We start from the raw sequence: 19,782 nt of genomic DNA, 5'->3' as shown, positions 1-19,782 counted from the left end.
GTTGTTCTGACTTTTATTTCCTTTTTCAAGCTTTGTTTTCCTTCTTTCTCGTCATTTCTTCCCAATGTCAACCTTTGTTCACGTATTGTTATTTCCTGTGACAAACTGCTGTTTAATTTCCTTTCACTCTTTTTTTGTTACATGTCAACACTTGCTTTTCATCCATATCTTTATATTCATTTTCTGTTACAATTCTCTTGTTTCACAGAGGCGGCTTGAAGGACTTCATTAGCCCATTCTTTTTTGTCAGGCAGGAAATAACATCCATCTTTTCCATGGAGGAGTCAGGCGTATGACTCACACTGGTGCACTCTAGCATATGACACACAGGCACACACACACACACACACACACACACACGCACACACACACAACCAACAACCCGTCTTTTCCTTCCCTGCTCAGCACATTTTGTTTTCCCCCCACAAGCTGCCAAAATCAGCCCCATTACGTTTAAAATTCATCTGTGTTTGACTTCAGCTTTAAATCATCCAACGAAAGAAAAAAAAATTAAATAATTTTTTTTTTAGCTTAAAGTTTGAAAAAAAAAAAAAACCTCTGAGTTTGTCTACTCTAATATTCTTCACATGTCCGTGCCTTGCTTTCTACTCCGTTTACTTTGTGCTGTGGCACTCTGCCTGGAACCTGACAACTGAAGTTTTCCCAGATTGTTACATCTTTTTTTTCCCCTCCAATTCCTACATTTCCCCATTTGCTTCTCCACCTCCCTGTAACAATCTGCATTGTATTTTATCGCCCTTTTCTTCACATCTCCTACGGCTCTTTAAATCCCCGCTATCTAATCCATCAAGTCTCGGTTCCGATCATCTGCTTGTATACATAGCCGTCTGACTTTGTTTTGTTATTTGCTTAGTGCTTGTTAGTCTTTTCTTTGGCTGGTGCCGTCTCCTCGTACATGAGGCAGTCATTTGGTTCCAGATAAGTCTGGCTGATTTTAATTATCATCTTGTGCCTGGAAGGGCGCTGGAGCCAGCTGTAAAACCTCAGGCCAAACACCGTAAAAACTTCCTGCTATTGGATGGAATTCAGTACAATGTAGATGAGTTATGATGCCAAGTTGTTGTTGGAATAAAGTATGTTTTTTCTACATACTTGTTAAGTTTCTTCTGACTCTCACGAGCAAATCTATGTTTGTGATCCTGTCTGGTATGGCAGTTTTCTATTTTCCATATTGTCCTATATATTTGTACTGGGAACCAGCCCAAAATAATAGTACGGTAATAATAAAAAGCCTTAAACCTAGTGAAGAATTAACATTATGTCCTGGAAAAGGCTTTAGCACGGTGCGATTCTGAACTGACAAAGAAAATTACAGATCATGGAAGATGTTATTTTAAGAAGGCCGGTATCCAATTTAAATTAATAAAATGTCATTGTAGTGCTTATATGATAAATTAAAGGGTTTAGAGTCTGGGCTTTTTACTTATAGTAATGATAATCATCGTACAAGAGTTGAGTTTTATTTGGCCACAGTCAGTTTTGTGCAAATATAATTAAGCACAAGATCATTTATCATCCAGTTCATGTTTTTTTTTTTTTTTAAAGCCCTTAAAGGGATTTCTGCATTGTTTGACTTCAAGCAAGAGTGTGAAATTAATTTTAGTTTAGGGGAAAAATATGGACCAGTTTGATCTCAAATAGGCCGCAGATTATAGACAGATTATTGTACCCTAGTTTGCACTTCCACGTAGAAATGAACAACACCGTATAGAAGGTACCAACAATTTCAAAGCAAAAGCGGACAGATACCAGTTTCTTCAGGATTTTCACTTTAAGTTCCTTCATTTTGTAACTAATTTAAAATTAAATATGGGGAAATTTCGTAAAATAATTTGTGAAAAATTTGCAGGATTTTGGAAACATTGGATGCTTTTAAAAATGACTGCCATCATGTGGTATACAAGCATGGGGACACTGCAAATGTTCATTGAATTTGTGTATTTGGAGCTACTGAGATATTCACAACTGAATTAGTTTGTAAATTACACAAAGATACATGTTTTCTCTGTGATTTTTACTTTCTCCTGAAGGAACAAGTTGGATGATCTAAAGCACACATGTCAAACTCATGGCTTGGGGGCCAAATCCAGTTTGGCCCACAAGAGGAAGTAAAAATCACAGAAAAAACCTCAATCATTGTATAAATGAAACTCAACAATATTTTGCAAGTGCCACAATTTTCTCTGTGCTTTTATCGCACGATTGCAGTCATTTTTAATGTAAAACTGTTGGAAAAACTCACAATTCTTACAAAATCCTTAAATTCTTCCCAAATTATTACATTATATTACCCTTAAATAAATAGAAATTGGTCAGAAAATCTAGGAAATTTAAAGTAAAGATCCATGTTGGGTTTGATGTCACTTACTGCTCTGATATTGTCAGTTTTGTACATATTTTGCATTCTGTGTATACGTAGAAGTGTAAACTAGGGCACGATACTGTTGAAATTACTAATTTTCTCATTTGAGATTAAGCGGCTCCGTATTTGGCCCCTGAACTTAAATGAGTTTGACACCCCTGATCTAAAGTGCCAGATTTAGTCCCAGGCCTTGAGTTTGACATGTGACTAGGAGCATGAATAGTTTTGTCCATCTAACTTTTCTTAGTGACTTTGTTGTTTCACCAATAAACAGGTTAGTGCATAAACCTTATCACAGTGTGTGATCAGTGGGTGTGTCTCTGCACATCCTGCCCTCCCTGCTCTTCTCTCATTGGCCACTAGAGGGCAGTGTGATTTAAAGCTGGTGTGATTTGGAGTTGTCAGCTCATGACATGCTGCCTCGCTCGGAGGAACTTGCACATCAGCCTCACTGCGGTGTCAAGCAGACAAGGTCAAGCACACCGAGTGTTTAAAAATGAATTAATCTCTCACACACTCTCTCTCTCTCTCTGGCTCCTAATGCTGCCTTTCTTTACAGTGAATTGACTGTGACATCTTTGGCCAACGCATATTTTATGAAAAGTAGAGGGCTGAAAAAAAAAAAATCACACTTCATAAATTATTCTCTATAGATGCCATCAGTGAAACTAACTCAGACTTAACGATAATACAATTTAAAAGTTGGTAACAAAAATTTATATTGCACTCTTGACAATAATGTCTTGGCCTATAAGTGAATAATGTTTGCATCTTTATTAACTATATGTATATGAAAAAAGATAGCCATACAGAAGGGATCAGCTGGATTTTATTCCAAAACTAGTGTTTATGTGTCCCTATTAAAGGCTAGAAACAGATTTTTCCAACATCAATTCATGAAAATAATTGTATTCTACTGAACATTTGTGTTTGTGTGAGGAGGCACTTTAATTTGATTAAGCCTGTATTTCTGTGGCAAGCTTGGAATGCCTTCTTCTTCTTACTTACAGCGAGTAAACCGGCTAGCATTTTCTGTGCTGTCATTCCAGCTGCTGATCCCCTTTGTGGAAGATGACGGCTCCAAACACGAGGAGCGCTCAAGTGGGCAGAGTCGTCCTGTCAGCGACGAAAGGAGAGAGATCCTAGAGGTCAACAAGGTTCAGTGTTATTGTTTGCTTCTTTAAAAAAAAAAAAAAAAGTTTTACTTCATAAAGTGTCATTGAACCAAATAATCATTACTGTGTACAGGAAAACAAAAACCTAGATGGATGTAAATTATTTACTGTTGAGAAGTCTCTTTAAAGATGCAGTATGTAGAACAGGGTTGAGGTAATTTATGATTTTCAGTTACAATTACAATTTCAATAACAATAAAGTTATGCAGTTACCTGCATTTTTTTCTATTAGAATTACATTTAAATTTTTTATCTTCAGAAAGTCAGTTACAATTTTGTTTTTAATTACTAAAGTTCAATTACAATTAATTACAATTACTGATCCTGATATAAATAACGTAATAAAAGTTAACCTTCTTCTTGTGTTAGCTTTCTGTAAGCATCTCTTATAACAGGTCCTAAATCAGCTGTAAAATACACTAAAAACAAATATCTGTCATCTAATTTATTTCCTATCTATTGATTACCTTGTTAGGCTTCCTAATCAATGCAAATATAGGTTTTAATGTTTTTGATGTGGGTATCTGAGCCTTTTTTGTGTCAGTATATCCCTCTATTTTAATTTTTTTAAAATGGTAAAATGTGGGAAAGCTTGCAATGAAACATGTTTTAATAATCAACTACATATGTGTGGAACTGTACATAGAACTGCAACGTGGCTCCCCAGTTTTGCAATGAATTATGACAATTTTTACATGCCAATTACAATTCCAAAGTAAATTATCTAAACTCAATTACAATTTAATTACAATTACAACAGCTATTGATTATTTAAATTACAATTATAATTATGCCATAATTGTGATTAATTATCAATTACGTGATTACAATTATAATTGACCCTGATGTAGAAACTTCTTTCTCGTCCGTTTTGAAACCAAAACCAAAACTTAACCTCCTTTACTGGTGTCTTTGTGAACGCTCTTAGAGCCTTTTTTTTTTTTCAATAAAGACATACAGTAGTAACAAATGTAGGGACTTTATCTTGGGTTCGTGGAGAGTTTTCTGGTGTTTTATAGACTCTGACATGAATGCACGTATCACTCTGTAGTTACTGCCCTGAGCAGAGGCTGCTGCCTTCAGCTCGTCCCTGCCAGAGATCTCACACAGGTGGCCGTGATCTCAGCTGCCCCTCTGAGCAAACTGACAACCACCACTGTAATATGACTTGCGTCAGTTCTTTTCACCTTAAATAAGCTTCTCTTAGGTTTACACGTGATGTATCCCGTCTGTTCGCAAAGCAGTCTGTTTCTCCCGAGTATGTTTGTGTATTTATTCTGTTGTTTCTCCACCTCAATCTGCCTTTTTCCGCTTGATTTGCCATGTAACTGTTGTGCCTAGCACCGCGATGGAGACTTCTGCTGTGACGTCTGTCATCGCACTTTTAGTACCGAGGATAATTGAACGTGCCTGCCTTTAGTCGTGCAGCCAATTAGATTAATGTCCAAAACAGCTCATAGAACACACGTGTTTGTAGAAACATCTCTGATTGGCTGACATCCAGCATCACACTCCAGGAGTTCTAAACTTGGTTTACAGGGCCAGGAGAAGGAAAAGAGAGTCACTGTTCACTCAGAACACTTTAAAATACTATATGCTCAAAGATGATTATGGATTTTTGACCAAATGGTGCCAAAAAAACTTACATACTGCAGCTTTAACTCTAAAATGTCGATGTTTAAGCATCATAAAAGATTGCTACAGTGGACAGAATCTGTTATGTAGCAATAATGTAATGCTAATATTATGTACCGTGACTGCCCTGCAGCTTCACTTTTACAAAGGCACTCATAATTTTACAAAACCCATTGCAGCCCCCAGCTCAGATATGGGCATAAAAGTGTTAGCTTGAAATGTGGTTGGCTATACTTTGGAGTGATGGGGAACATTCCTAAGATGAGCTGCAAAGGTCTCAGATCCATCTTTTTCTTCCAAGTATATATTGGTGATGTGTTTGTGTGTAATATTTTCTAACTCTTACTGTGAATGTGAAGCTTCAATGTGTTACTCACAGTTTGATTTTCAAGGGTCCCTTTGGGCCACAGTGAGGTGTTTATTGGAGGGAAAAGGAAGCGTGAAATAGACACAAGGACCATCACTATCTCTCAATCTGAGCCTACTTTGGATTAAGGCAGAGAAATATCAGCTGGCAAAGTAAAGTTCGGCTCCGTTCAGAGGAACACATTTGTCCCTGGTTAAGATCAAGTGTGAGATCTACTGTTATACCTTTAAAGTTTCAGCAATTACCTTCTTTAAAGTGTAAACTTCCTTTCAGGTCTTTTTTTATACGAACTGTTCCAAAATAACTAATTCAATTTACACAATTTTATCAAGGCAAGCATAATGCGAACTAAGTGATTGTCTCTGTAGTAAATAAAACACTATTTAAGTACAGTTCACTTGAGTAAATCAGTGTATATGGTGGCATTTTAAAATATTAACAAAAAGAAACAAGATTCGCACTTCATTCGCAACTTAAAAATCAATTAACTGCCTCCTTTGTCGGATGTATTTTTCTGTTTGATATGACTAACAGGATAGATCAGTCAAGTCTTAGAAATGAGGAACATACAAAAAAAAAAGAGACATTTAGTCAAACTATGGGATAAAAAGGGGAGGTGTGATCAATACTTTTAACAGTCAATTTAAATTCATTTTTGCAATAAAATATGTGTTAAATAAATTTAAAAGCTGGTTTTAAATTAGCTGCTTGGCTGCCTGTAATACTCAGTGCATCAAAGGCTTTAACGTGTTGTTTGAGGTGAAGATCTCAGGGTTTCAGATGGAAAATCATCACCTAAGCAACCACCCAGTAGCACAGGGAAAATGGTTTAAACGAGGAAAAAAACTGAGCAGAGAAAACATAAATTAATAGATAAAGCCTTATTTGTTCATGTCTTATTGTCCTGTAAACCCTAAAGAACATAAACGTGTTACCTAATCTAAAACAAACAAATGGTAATCTTGTTTTGCAACTAATGGTGATAGGATCATATCTGTTTTGTTAATATTGTTGAAAATGGAACTGAAATCTAGTTGAATGCATTTTGAAAGGTTCGTTTGGTAATGAATTCCGCCATCAAAATAATTTAATATCTAAAGCAGCGATGGTCAAGTTCAGTCAGAAAATATATTGCAAAAAATATAAAATTTTCTTCTATGCTGTCAAAATGTAATTAAGGGTTCAATTTAATTTCGTTATAAATCTATTCTTGAAATGGATTGGATGAAGGTCACATAAAGTGCTATTTATTTAAAGGGTTCGTCTGGTGGCTGTTAACAAGACAAGAATATGTGTGCAAATTCTAGTTGAAATTTTTCTCTCTAATATGTATCACATGGTCGTGGCGGAGGTAATAAGGCATAATAAGTTCCACAAGACAAAGAAGTCCTGTTATTTAGAAGATAAGGATAGAATACCTGACTTTTAAAGGGGACATATCATGCCAAATCCACTTTTTTAGCCCTTAAATGCATTTTGTTGTATATTTAGAGTGTTTAGAAGTACAGAAAAAATCAAATAAGTCTCTTCAGGTGCTCCGTAGATATCTTTATATTCTGTTTTGGTCATATTTTTCAATCTGTTTCGATTTTTCTATTCTCTATTACGTTTTTTGAACTATTACATCACAGTATTTGCAGCGGAACTGCCAAATTAGGACATCGACTCCAGGCCCAACACGTCGTGCAACCCGCCATTTTTTTTTCTCGCTTTTATTTTGTAGTCCAGGCTCAAGGATGCCGAAGTTACAAGAGGATAAGTCAAAATGTTCGGTTGTTGGATGTAGTAACCCACACGCTTCATTACACCATCTCCCAGCATGAGAACCTTTTCAAAGTGCCTGATTGAGTTTTATTTTTTATGGAAATGTACCCACATTTATGGGTAAGGTAATTTTTGTGTGCGCGAAGCACTTCAAGGATGACTGCTTCTGCAACCTCCACCAGTATAAAGAAGGATTTGCCAAAAGACTTTGTCTGATTGAGGGGTCAATTCCTTCTATCTGTGGAGACGACGAACAGAGCACTTCGGTAAGCTGTAAATAACGCTAAAAAGTGTGATAAGACGTCCCTGTCATTGTTTTGTTAGCATTAGCCGTTGCACCGTCTTCAGACTTCATATGTTAGCACTGTGTGCTCGTTTTAGATCCTTGGTGATATGGCCTACGTGATTTAAAGTCTAAAGTTTTCATTAGTCATTTCATTTTGCCGTTTTTGTCTTTGAAAAGACTGTATTAAAATGCATTTCGTGACGTTAGCTTGGCGCTAGCGTTAGCTCGGTGCTTGTGTTAGCTCACTTGTTAGGGTTCTGCAGGTTCATCATCTTCATTTTCATCTCGCTCCGCCGGGTCCGACTCTGGCTCGAACATGTAAAGCTGGATGGACAAGTCTTCTGTTGACATTTTGTAAATAACGTGTGAATAAAAAGTTTATGCGCCGCTACATAGCCATATCTCTTCTATCAAACTACAAAAATGGCCGAGCAGGGTGGAGTTGAACCTGGAGAGGGGGCGGGATATGGAGTGTCTCATTTGCATTTAAAGAGACCGCACCAAAACGAGTTGCTCTCAGAAGCATGTCAGAAAAGGGGTAGAAAAGGGGTGGAGCTATAATAATGAGGAATTCAGACCCAAGCATTGCAGTTCCGCTTTATATAGACCACAACTGTATGATTTATATGTAAAAAGGAAGGATTTAAAACCATTATATGTCTCCTTTAAATCTTCTAATTAAAGCCAAAACCATGAGATTTTGTGTCTTAAAGTCCATGGGTTACTAAATGGTTCCGGGCTGCTATAGCAACAAAATATAAACCTGCGTGTTGTCAGGTTGACAACACGCAGGTGCCCTATTGGGCACTGGGACACGACACAGTCTCTGTTAACACTGACAAAGCCTGCCCGCTTTAGTGTTTTGACATTTAAAATCATAAATTATTTTTCCATCCTGGATTAGGTTAAATCTCTCTCTGGGAAATGAGCCCATCAAGATGACATTAAATTGCGATGTGCAAATATCAGGTTTTGGTTGATGGGATCCTGCATAAAGGCAGGTTAGATAAACACACAATGCCCCCCAGCAACCACTGCATGTAACTCACCTCAGTACAGCACTTATGAACAGTGAGACCTGACAGACCCACCTTGTGCATTATTTAGAGGGCGTTTTTACTTTCCATCATCTCTCCTGGTTATTTTGTTTGTACGTACACTAGTGTAAGTGTATCGATCGAGGGTATATGAGAAAGAGCTATTATTTCTTCTCCTCTGAGCGAAGACTGTGTTTGTTCCCACAGAGGTTATTTAAGTGTGTTTTAAAGCCCCACTCTGTTTCTTTCTTCTTGCATGTGCAGCGTTCTGGCTCTGTACACATTGTGCATGCCAAGCCTGAGTCTGAGCGTTTGCTGCAACAGTCCAAGGTCAGGAGTGTCAGCTGCAGAGATGAGAATTGGTTATTTCTAAGAGCTCGGCGCGGCTCCCCTGGCTGCTTTTAAATGTTAACACTACAGTAAAACATTGCAGCAAAGCAAACCCTGCACTCCGACCACGCTCATCAGCCTCCTTCCAAACACACACAACGTCTCCTTTTCACTCAAAGCTGAAAACACCCACAAAGCAACCGTTAAAGTCTGCTTATGCCTATGTAGCTTGCTTATTCCAATACCTACAATACTGGTGTAAAATGTACACATTCTCCTGCAAATTTAAAAAAACTGTAAAATACTCTTCTCAGTATTCTTTAATGTGTATTTCTAAATGTTACAATGACATAAAGTGTAAACAAAAAAGGCTTTGTATCAAAGTGATAAATATGCTTGTTTGTAATCTGACCTTCCACACATGCAAAGCATTAGCATGCAAATTGATTTGTGTGAAATGATGCAAGTATATGGAGCTAGAAAAAAGAGACAACTGTGATGTACATAAGGAAAACTCATATTGCCATCTCAACACATGGCAAAGTCCTACCTTATTATTTGAGAATTATATAATAATAATGATAATATTAATAATAATGCATCAATTTTATATAGCGCTTTTTTTGGGACTAAAAGAATTACAGAATGCAGAAAAATAAAGAAAGAACAATAAAAGTAAAAGAAGGCTTAAGGAAAAGCAAGTTTGATATACAGTACTTATTTAAATAATATAATAGTCCCACTGAATGGATGAAAAGTTAAGTATTGATTATTGGCCATTGTCACTTACAATATCCTGAATGGTAGCTGTTCCTTGAGTTTGTATCTTGTCTTTTCAAAAGTTGCATTGTAATTTGCCAGAATTCTGTGGGATAATTTGCCAGAATTTTTAAGGTTTTAGAAATTATTTATTTTTAGATTCCATACTAATTATTAATAATGACGTAGTATTGCAAACCACATTGTGTTTTGGTGGAATTTTATTTAATTTGAGAATTTGGAGGGAGTGAGATATTTTAAGAATTATGTTTTTGCTGTAATTTGAACTTTGGACAAAAGCTTCCTGCAGGCCGAACAAGCTCTAGGGCCAAATTTTGCCCGCGGGCCTTGAGTTTGACACAGTGGGCGCGCACTGTAGCTGTCCCCACTCAGCGTTCTTGAAGCCAAAGTACGGCGCTTATGGGCGCTTCCATCTTGCAAATTTCACGTAATTTGGAGCCAGAGTATGCACAGTAGGGTCCGGCGGGAGGAGCCCTGGTAACACGCCCCGCCCATTTAGCGTATTGCACTGATGACTTGCACAGCCCAGCTACGTCAAGAACATAAGTATCTTTCACGCTGGAAATTCTACCAACGTCTTTTTCAGATGATCAAATCATGGTTTGTACTAGTACTAGTAGCTTAAAAAAGATGAAATAAACTGAACAGAAAAGTTTAATGGCGTCTCGGCTTTCCTTCATGACGTAACTGCTATTCACAAAGAGAGCTACGCAAGATCTGCGGCTGTCAATCATCATCATATATGACGTCAAATCCCGTTTTTCAACTTCAAATAACTTATTTAAAACAAACTTCACAGAAAAATGAGCACTTGAACACAATGTAGGGTGATAATAACTAATGATCACAGCAGAGCTAAGGTTTGGAGAAAGATAACGTAACGAGTATTTTAACTTTACAGTTTGACCCACATCCCATCCGTTAAAATTGAGGAGGTGGGGTTTATGACCTATACTGCAGCCAGTCAGCAGGGGGAGCTCTAAAAATATAAGCTTCACTTTCCCGGGAGCTTGTCTCGTCCATTCTTCTTACAGCCTATGGTTTGATACATGTGCCTACCTGTACCAGTCACGTTTACTACATCAATATTGTCCTCTGTATTTCCAATAAACAAACTACAGTACATGCACATGTACAGTATTGAGAAACACTGTTAAAGTACTTCTGTTCCTTGAATTATGTGCAGTGGCAGAACCATTACGGAGCAGCCGTCGTTGGTCGACTGGTTCATCTGGTGCGAGTAAACAAACAGGTTCTGGACGTCGATGTCCAAGGTGACAGTGATCTGGAAGTAAAAAATTATGGCTCGTAACTGTGAATAAATGGTTTTCTGTTTGATCTAGGGAGAATTAATCCTGGTGAGGACAGTGATTTTAAGCTGTTGAATGTTTTCTGTTGCACTTTTTGGTCATGTTGTCTTGTGTATGAAATGCGCTATACAAATACATTTAACTTGCCTTGCCTTGCCTTGAAGGCAAATACAAATTGGCCAGCATCACATTATGAGAACTAAGTACGTGACTAAACCTCTTGTATCATACGCCATCCTTTGATGTAGCTAGCAATTTAGGTTCACCACTTCTACCCATTTAAGCTGGTTGTAGAAGAGTTCATGCAAACACACAAACCTTTTTAACTGGAAATGGAAAGAAAATTATCTACGAGTCTGATTGAGCTTTTTCCTTCTGAGTTGTATGCAATACTGCACTTCTTTTAGCCACTCTACCACTTAAATCATGTTGATGGGCATGTGTAACTGGTTTCAGCACCACTAATGGTCTACTCTAATACCTCAGTTCCCTCAATGATAGAATTGTAAACCACTTTCTGACTTGCAAGGAGAAGACTTTACGTAAAGTGGGTTTTATGCTTTACAGCCGTGCTATTTGGGTATTTGAATTAACAGCATAACTCGGCTATGTATTTGGTAGTATCTCAAGACAAGTGATATCCTTTTTTTTCACCTGCTTTTATTATAAATACTTAAAATCAAACACACTATGGTGCCTTTTCAAGTGGTTAGAATCCCTGTTTTATCACCGATTGACACCCTTGGGCATTGATAGCATTGAGGCTGCCTTTGGGATTTCTCAAAGGTGGAGGGGACACAGTTTTTTCAAGTACTGAGGGCATTTTTGTAAATGACAAGGGGTCATAGTAGACGTAGGGTGTCATGACATTTCGTTAGAGAACAAACTGCTTCGATGCCTCCCTGGCTGGCTGCCTGGCAAGCAAAACTATTAAATATTAACCTAGTGAGTAACTCAGAAATGTTTTTTTTTTTTGGTCACAGAAACATTTGTGAAATATTATAAAATGTTAAAATTCCTTCAACACTCATATTTTTCTTTCGAGAAATTAACAGTTTTTGAGTTATAACTGCATTTTTTTTAAAAAAAAAACCTTATTTCAATAATTCTTCAGTCATGACAAGCAGATTTGCAATGATGCTCTCCAGCTTCCCGTGTAGGTGGAATTTTCTAGGCAGCTTTTTTCGTCAGAGGCAAGGAATAAAATTTTAAAGCTGTGTCACATTAATAGAGTTCGAAAGGCATAGGACGAGAAAGGCTGATGCTTGTGGTATGGTGACATCAGCTGTAGAAACGCTGACAAGATATGAGCGTTCTGAGTGAGTTAAAAGATGTAGGATGTTCCGGTGCCAAGAATAAAATAGTGTTTGATGTGTGATGTTTGGGTTGCAAAGGGGTGGAATTTTGGGAACTTTCAAAAATATAAACTTTTCACCAAAACAGTTTTTGATGGAAATTAACCAGTAATTGAGAGTAATTTTAAATGACTGATGCTGATATTTTAGATGTTGCTGAAATACATATTTCCCAATTACTGTATAATTAAAATCCTCGTTAAGGTCCAACCCTCAATTTAGTTAATTAAGTTTCCAACTTACAATTTTCCAAACCTAGATGAAATGTTACGTATTAGATTTTTTTTTTTTTTTGCATGGATGGTCATTTAGATTTGGATATGATAGTTGTTTAAAACTGCTTCTGAATTCCAGGAAATGGCAATAAATAATTCCCATGAAAAGTTTACATTTTTGAATATTTGTAAAATTCCAGAGCTTAAGTTTCCTTGGAAATGTTCTGCCGCTTTGCAACACTAATGATGGTGGTTAAAAAATTGTATTGATAGAAATAAAGCTTTGTAAGTTTGGGCAGAGATTGTTTGTTCAGGTGGGTGAGGCTCTTTTAAGATGAAATGGTAACAAGACAGAAAGCTGTGTTGTCAGGGAAAGTTGATATGTGAAGAGAGGTAAAAGAAAAAGGGAAAAGGCTCTAGCAGGCAACAAGAAACATAATAAAAGTATCCTAAAATAGGACCCAAAAAAGATTAACAAACAAACACTTTTTGTGCATTGTAAATGAAGTGACACATCAACTGCTGTGGAAAATTGAGGGGGCAGGCTAGTTAGAGACAAATAAAAGCAGACGGGAGAAGATGGACAGTGGAATGAAGCATCCGATTGTCTACGTCAAGATTTTTAGATAGTGTTCTGAAAAGAAATAACAGAACTGATGTGATTCAGCCGCAGCGTCAAAAGTACGATTCTGTCTGTATAGCAGGAGGTTGACAGAGACGGAAGATTGATGCATAAGTGAAAAGATAAGTGCAAGCAAGCTGCAAAGTCTGCAGCTGATATGTCACACTTTTTTAGTCTTCCTTCAGAAACGCCATGAGTAGATTTCTTTCCTTCAAAAAGACGACTTCTATCAAAATTCTTTTTCACTCGCTGCTGTAAATAATGAACAATGAAACCAAGCGTCTTTCGGGCCCTGTTGATTTGCAACACAATTGGATTTTGACAGAATGTGATCCTGAGAGTTTTGAAGGTTCCGCATTAAGTGAAATAACCTTGGAGCAGACGCTGCCCTTGTTGCCATTTAAGTGAAAAGCAGGATCTGAGCCGAGCTTTTGAACCGTCTGCCCTTCACGCACAAGAGACTGAATAATGTAAAGAGAGATTTTCAAATCCACGCTGAGTCGCGGCACAATCGCTACCTAATCCTCATCCAAAGAACCATTCCTGGAAGTTCAGCTTCAGCTTTCCACTGCAGTTGAAACAATATTGATGCAAGATCAGAAGGTTTTGCCCAAGAGAGTGAGAAAGGCAACCTGTTTGATTGAAGCCTTGTTTTTCAGAGGTCTAATTGGAAAGGTTTTCTGTTTATACAATAAATATTCACACAGTTGCCCGGGGCTGGTATTCTGGTAATTAAGTATTACTTTAATCATTTTAGTGTTTTTTTTTAAACAAGTTTTTGTACCAGCATGGTAGGAATTGGTAAACACAACAGTATTATTTATTCAGTCATTATGTTACATAAACCACATATTACAGACAATAGGAAAGGTTGGTCTCCATACCTTTAAAGAAAAAAAGAATGTTGCTATTGGAGACTATAATAAATGTGTAGGACTTGTAGTAGATCAAGAATCCACGTTATTACCCTAACAAATTATAGGAATACAAAAGGAAATCTTTGTTCAATGTTGCATTTTACATTTTTAAGTAAACTATAAGTGAAAAAAATTGTTGCAATTAATACAGTAGTTGTTGTTTTTCATCTGTTTCATCATGGGTTGAGTTGGGTACAAAAAGAAAATGAACATTTCTTGTATTAAAAATAGTTATTACAAAGACCAACAAGTAATGTTTGGAAACAGCGAAGGACGCAGAAAAAGAAAAAATCGAAAACATTCTGTGCCATACTCAGAGAAAACCATGCAAGCATGATGAGAACATGGAGTGCGATCACAAAAAAGCCCCAGTTCGCTAACAGCTTCAGGTTAGCAACATTGCTAGCCGCGAACCCAAAGTGCTGTCAGTATCACATCAATAACAATGTAATAATTTTCATACATGTAGTGCGTTTTCAGACAAAAATACAGCTAAAGATAGTTAATGATGTTTAATATATCATAAATATAAGAACACATAACTAATGTTTTGTATTGATAGTCTGAAAAAGTTCATACAAAAACTGACAGAAATGTTTTTAATTCAATAAAAGTATAAAATTCTTAAGAAAAACCCCAACAAATCCACCTGAATAATCCTCTGCTACAGTGGGGAGAAAAAACTCCTTTTTAACTTTTAAATCTTCAGGAGAACCTGGCCTCGACTGGTTGAGGTTAGTAGATAGAAAGAAGAGAGAACAGTATAGAGAGATAGAACATCCAAGTGTCCCAGACTAGTTGAGCTGTGAACCACAGATCAGGACCTGGAACCAGCTCCAGCTTCAAGACACCTGAAAAAGAAAAGAGAGAGAAGGGCGAGGAGAAGGCACAAGCTGCAGAAAAATATGATACAGTATTAGCAGGTCTGCCTGCATGGAAACACCTGGTGGATGTTTTTTTAATTAATTTTTTATATACTGACAGTGGATATTAATATACATTTCTGTAAATATTCCAGCATTTGCCTAAAGGCTATTTTTCATCTGTAGTCCCTGGAGCAGTGTTGGGTTTTGGTGCCTTGCTCAAGGGGACCTTTCCAGATACCAGAACAAGTTCCGTATTTTGGTCCGCACCGGGACAAATTAAAAACTTGAATCCTGAAATCCTTGAATGGCAATGGTCAGGTGTGGGGATGACAAATAAATCCTTGAATGGCACATCACCCTGCAATCCATCAGTGGATGGTGGTGGATTTATCAGTTATATTCATATGATTACCGCTTGGAAGTACCTAACATCACAACCTTAGGGACTCCTTAAATGGTTATTGTGAGCAGGCAGTAGAGATCAGAACAGGGTGGGATGGTGGTAGAAGGAGGGCTTATAGTTGTAGGAAAAGCAGATAAATGTCTCCTCTATGGTAATGACTGACTGCTTTATGGGCCGTCCTGGCTGTGAGTGATAGCTTTGCTCTTGTTATCTGTCGATTGGGGTAATTGCTGTTTGTCAGAGTCAGGCTGATGGATGGTGATGCAATCTGCCCAAAGTTAGAGAAGGAGGAGATGAGAGGCATTGCTCCAATCACTCCCCACAAGTGTCTTTTACGGGAACCACCCTCTGTGACCATATGTATTAAAATTCATGTGGGTTTGAACGGGCAAAATACTGCAGAGCCTGAGCAGGTATAGAACTGTGTACTTTTATATGCACAGTGGATGTTGACTGTGCTAATTTATTTTGATTGTAATAGGTGACGATTTGTAGTTGAAGTAAATTTGTGTGCTAGCACCAAGTTCATTTGAGAAAAATTATTAGAAGAATTATAATTATTCTCTTAAAGGTTCTATATTCTGAAAAACATTTTTTTCTGGTCTCTACTTGGGGTTGAACGACTACATTGTTTTATAGGTCGACTCTATGTGCATACTAGTTGATGTCGACTAGTCGATGACATCACCAAGAGCCGAAGCTAAGCCGAGTGGCAGCCGAGTGCCGGTGTTGTGCCAAAATCTGTGACCCGAAAAAATGTGTGTGGCGACAGTTCCAACCCCTGCGGTTTCTCGGCGGACATTTACTCCCCCTTAAGTTTTTAATTTTTTCTCCAGTCTGCATTTACTTCACCCACCGCAGCGTCATGTTTAAGGAGGAGTAATTAGCTCCTTAATAGCTATGAAGAGGTTTAGCACTGTTTTTCTCTACCGCCAAGAAATGGTCACAAATTTTTTCGGGTCACAGACTTTGGAAAAAAGACTTCTATTCATCCGTTTACCGGACTCCAATTTTCACAATGCAATGTGCAAAACTTTTCTGACAATGTCAATTAACCAAGTGTTTACAGCATAGGTCAATACAGGCCTTTGAGCAGGAATTTCAACCTATACATAATTTTATGAACAATGATCTTCGATTTTTTGATGTGTGAGGTCTACACTATACGTCGTTATCTGATATAAATTATTGTCCAGAGCAGCTTTAAGTGTACAATACTGCAAAAACCGTTAACTTCAAGTATGTAGTTAACAGAAAATAAAACTGAAAATTAATTATCTGGAAAGAGTAACAAACGAAGCAAGTACATTTGTTAAACTCTTGATTAACCTTCTAGGAATAAGTAATTAGCTTTCTTAAACAAGTCTTATACCAACATTAGGTCAGCTCAAAATTACATAATTGAGTCAACAAGGTTATTGGAAAAAAGTATACTCCCATTACTCATTTTGGCTCATGACAATGAAAGACTTATTTGTTCATATAATCCACCAATTGCCTATCCTCATGGAAACACTGCAAACATAGTTTTAAAAACTCTCCACCCTGGCCAACCTTTTTTGAAAATCTTCATTTCCAGTAACCAAACAGTCATTAGAATCCATGTGGATGATTAGCCAAACCACATCGGATTTGTTGCAATTAGGTTTTAATCACTGGGAACCATCCACCTTTCTACCACACTGACGAACTGGCTGACTGGCTAGAGATGGAGATGGAATGATTCACAGAGGCTCCCTGCACCACTTGAAAATCATTCCATCTGTGGTGTAGGACAGCCTGGCACATCACTCATGGTTTGTTCTCATCTATTCCGCCATCCATCCTTGAAGGCCTTTAACAACGACCCCGTCCATGTTGGAAGGAGCTGCAGGAGATTTTAATCCTTTACCTGTGAAACACACCAGAAAACACCGTCGTCCTTTCTGCTCCACCTGATCCCACCCACTGCCGCAGCCTGCTGCTGCCACTTGCCTTGCCTTTGATTTAATACCAGACTAAGTGTGAATAAATTCCTGTCACTGCCCATTAAGGAGGCCTTGGAGAGATCTGTTCTGTTATTAATTCTCCACAGCTCCTCTCTTTTTCTCCATCGCCTCTTCTAGTTCCTATCTTTCCCTCTCCATTGCCACCACCTCTGTCTCCAATGCACCCCCACCCATCGTGTCCTCCTCCTCCTCCTCTTTCCTCATCGCTCACAGCATTGCTTTTTAAATACCCTGTTAATTACTGTCTGTCCTCTTTATTCAAATGAGAAAGGGAGAAATTAAAAGCAAGTGGATGTTTGTAATTTCAAACAGAACAGCCAGCCACTGTCTGGCTTTCCTCTGAACGTGCATAATGGATTCTAGCAGTACTGACAGTCAGTTTTATCTGAAGAGCAGGCGGCTAGTGTGCATGGTAAACAAACGCAACCTCCTAACTGTAATAGGACCAGGAGGAAAGGGGGGGATTGTTATTTTCTTGGCAGATCCTCAATCCTTTGTCTCCCCCATTTCGTTACCGCTCGGTCCTTTTTTTTACTTTCTCTCCACCTCAGAGAGAGAGAACCAGCCTCCCTGTGCTCCAATTCATCTCCCTCTCTCATTTTCCTTTTTGCTATTTCCTCCAACCACTATTAGTAGGCAGTGCAAAGCAGGTACTAATACCGCTGTCTTGTTAGCAGCTTCAAATGTGGCTCATTAGTGGCTCTTTGTATGCCAAGGGCTTTTTAATTGTTTTTCTTGGGTCATAGGGGCAGTGTAGCCACTGAGCTTTTGTGGGGGAGATATTAGACCTCTTTTATCCTTTTAACAATACATGTTTTCCTAGCATTTTGTTGCATTTAGAGTGTAGCCCCAGTTGTTATCCTTTTGTAGCATTGTGTTCGCGGGCTATGTAAGAAGCAATTACAGATGCTTTTTTTTCTCTGTTCTACTTTACTGTGGTGCACAGTAATGTTTATCCACTTGAAAAGAAGGTTACCTTAAGCTCATAAACGGTATCTTTGTGCAGCTAGATGTAGAGCAATTTGGTAATATTTGTAGAAAACACATTAATGCAAGATTCTACCTTTTTGCTGAGGTCGAGAGGTGGTTTTAAATGGAACAGGAAAATGTAAGACGCAGACACATCAAGCAAGAGGATAATTTGTGTGGAGGACCAAAGGTCTCAGGAAAGAGAGATGTTTTTCATTTAACTTTAAAAGAATCAATGCCTGGGGCGGGGCGCGGCCCGGCTACAAGGCATAAGGAAAGGCTGGATTTTTCACTATGATATGGAGGTCATTTACTCAAAAGTAATGTACTCTATACTCTTTAGAAATAGTCAAACTTAGTAGGCAGCAAAGAGGGGATTATATCAATAGTTTACAGGGGTTATGTCCTCTCCAAACAAAGCATCAGCTGTATTTAACAGTAAGAATGAACCAGAAAAAGCAGTAAAATTGTGATGATTTAAGCATCGACTTTTTCCTCACCTATTAAAGTCAAAAGAACACAATCACAAAGGAATGTTTTCACTTTTACATTTATGTTTATTTGCATTAGACACTGTGTTTTGTAGTAGGGTGGTAAATCACCACCGTCAGGACGATACGATATGAAATCTTTTCTTTGGATGATGGTACGGTTTTTGCCAATATCACAAAGTCTGCAGCGATTTGATTTCCATTCAGTGGCTTTCGATCGATTTAAGACAATATTATATACCCATTTAACAGAGTCGGTTACATTTCACCGAAAGCTGGAAAATATACCAAGCATTTTTTATTTAAATTACGTTTCAGACATTTAAACAAAATTCATACTTTAAAAAACAAAAACAAAAAAGTATGGACTTGATTACATCGTAGCTTAACCGATCCAGATCGATGGATCGTTACACCCCTATGGTGTAGAAGTAAATAGAATTCAAGGTTACATTGTGAATATGTATGCATCTTATTTAGTGATTAACAACGGTTTTGTTCTTTTTTTTCTCCACTTTGGAATGTTTGTATTCAGTTAACTTGTTGACCAAACTGTATATCACATGCAGGTTCATGTGATGTGAGTAACTTCATAATATTTAAAAAGGCATAATTGAAAATTAGATCAAGCCATGAAGTGGATGTTATTTACCAAAAATAATACACCTTTTAACTGAGCCATAAAAACAAAGAACAGATCACAAATAAATGCAGTCTGGTGTTTGTGCTGTGTAAGGGATGTAAAGGATGTGATAAAGCACGTTCGTTTCCACATTTAGCAGTAGTCAGGGTTTGTTTTCAGAGGCTGATTGAGGAATCGACGCTGCCACTGCCAAAGGCCGTCTTACATCACCTGAAAGCCTGGCGTGTTTTTGCGTCAAACCCTGTC

General features: G+C 37.8%; 1 protein-coding gene across 2 annotated transcripts in view; it reads left to right on the top strand.

The window, feature by feature from the left end:
• LOC114472686 (mediator of RNA polymerase II transcription subunit 30) overlaps positions 1 to 19,782 on the top strand; it is a 37,703-nt gene that overhangs the window by 7,061 nt on the left and 10,860 nt on the right. The window contains exon 4 of one of the 2 annotated variants that reach the window (XM_028462004.1): positions 3,433 to 3,531. In XM_028462004.1, the coding sequence (XP_028317805.1) occupies positions 3,433 to 3,531 (99 nt within the window). Of the gene's footprint in view, positions 1 to 3,432; positions 3,541 to 19,782 lie in introns of both variants that reach the window. The other variant, XM_028462003.1, reaches the window with a different exon arrangement.

Source organism: Gouania willdenowi, chromosome 11, assembly GCF_900634775.1.
Source record: "Gouania willdenowi chromosome 11, fGouWil2.1, whole genome shotgun sequence".
NCBI classification, from domain to species: Eukaryota; Metazoa; Chordata; class Actinopteri; order Blenniiformes; family Gobiesocidae; genus Gouania; species Gouania willdenowi.
This window is presented reverse-complemented; position numbering and strand designations above follow the sequence as displayed.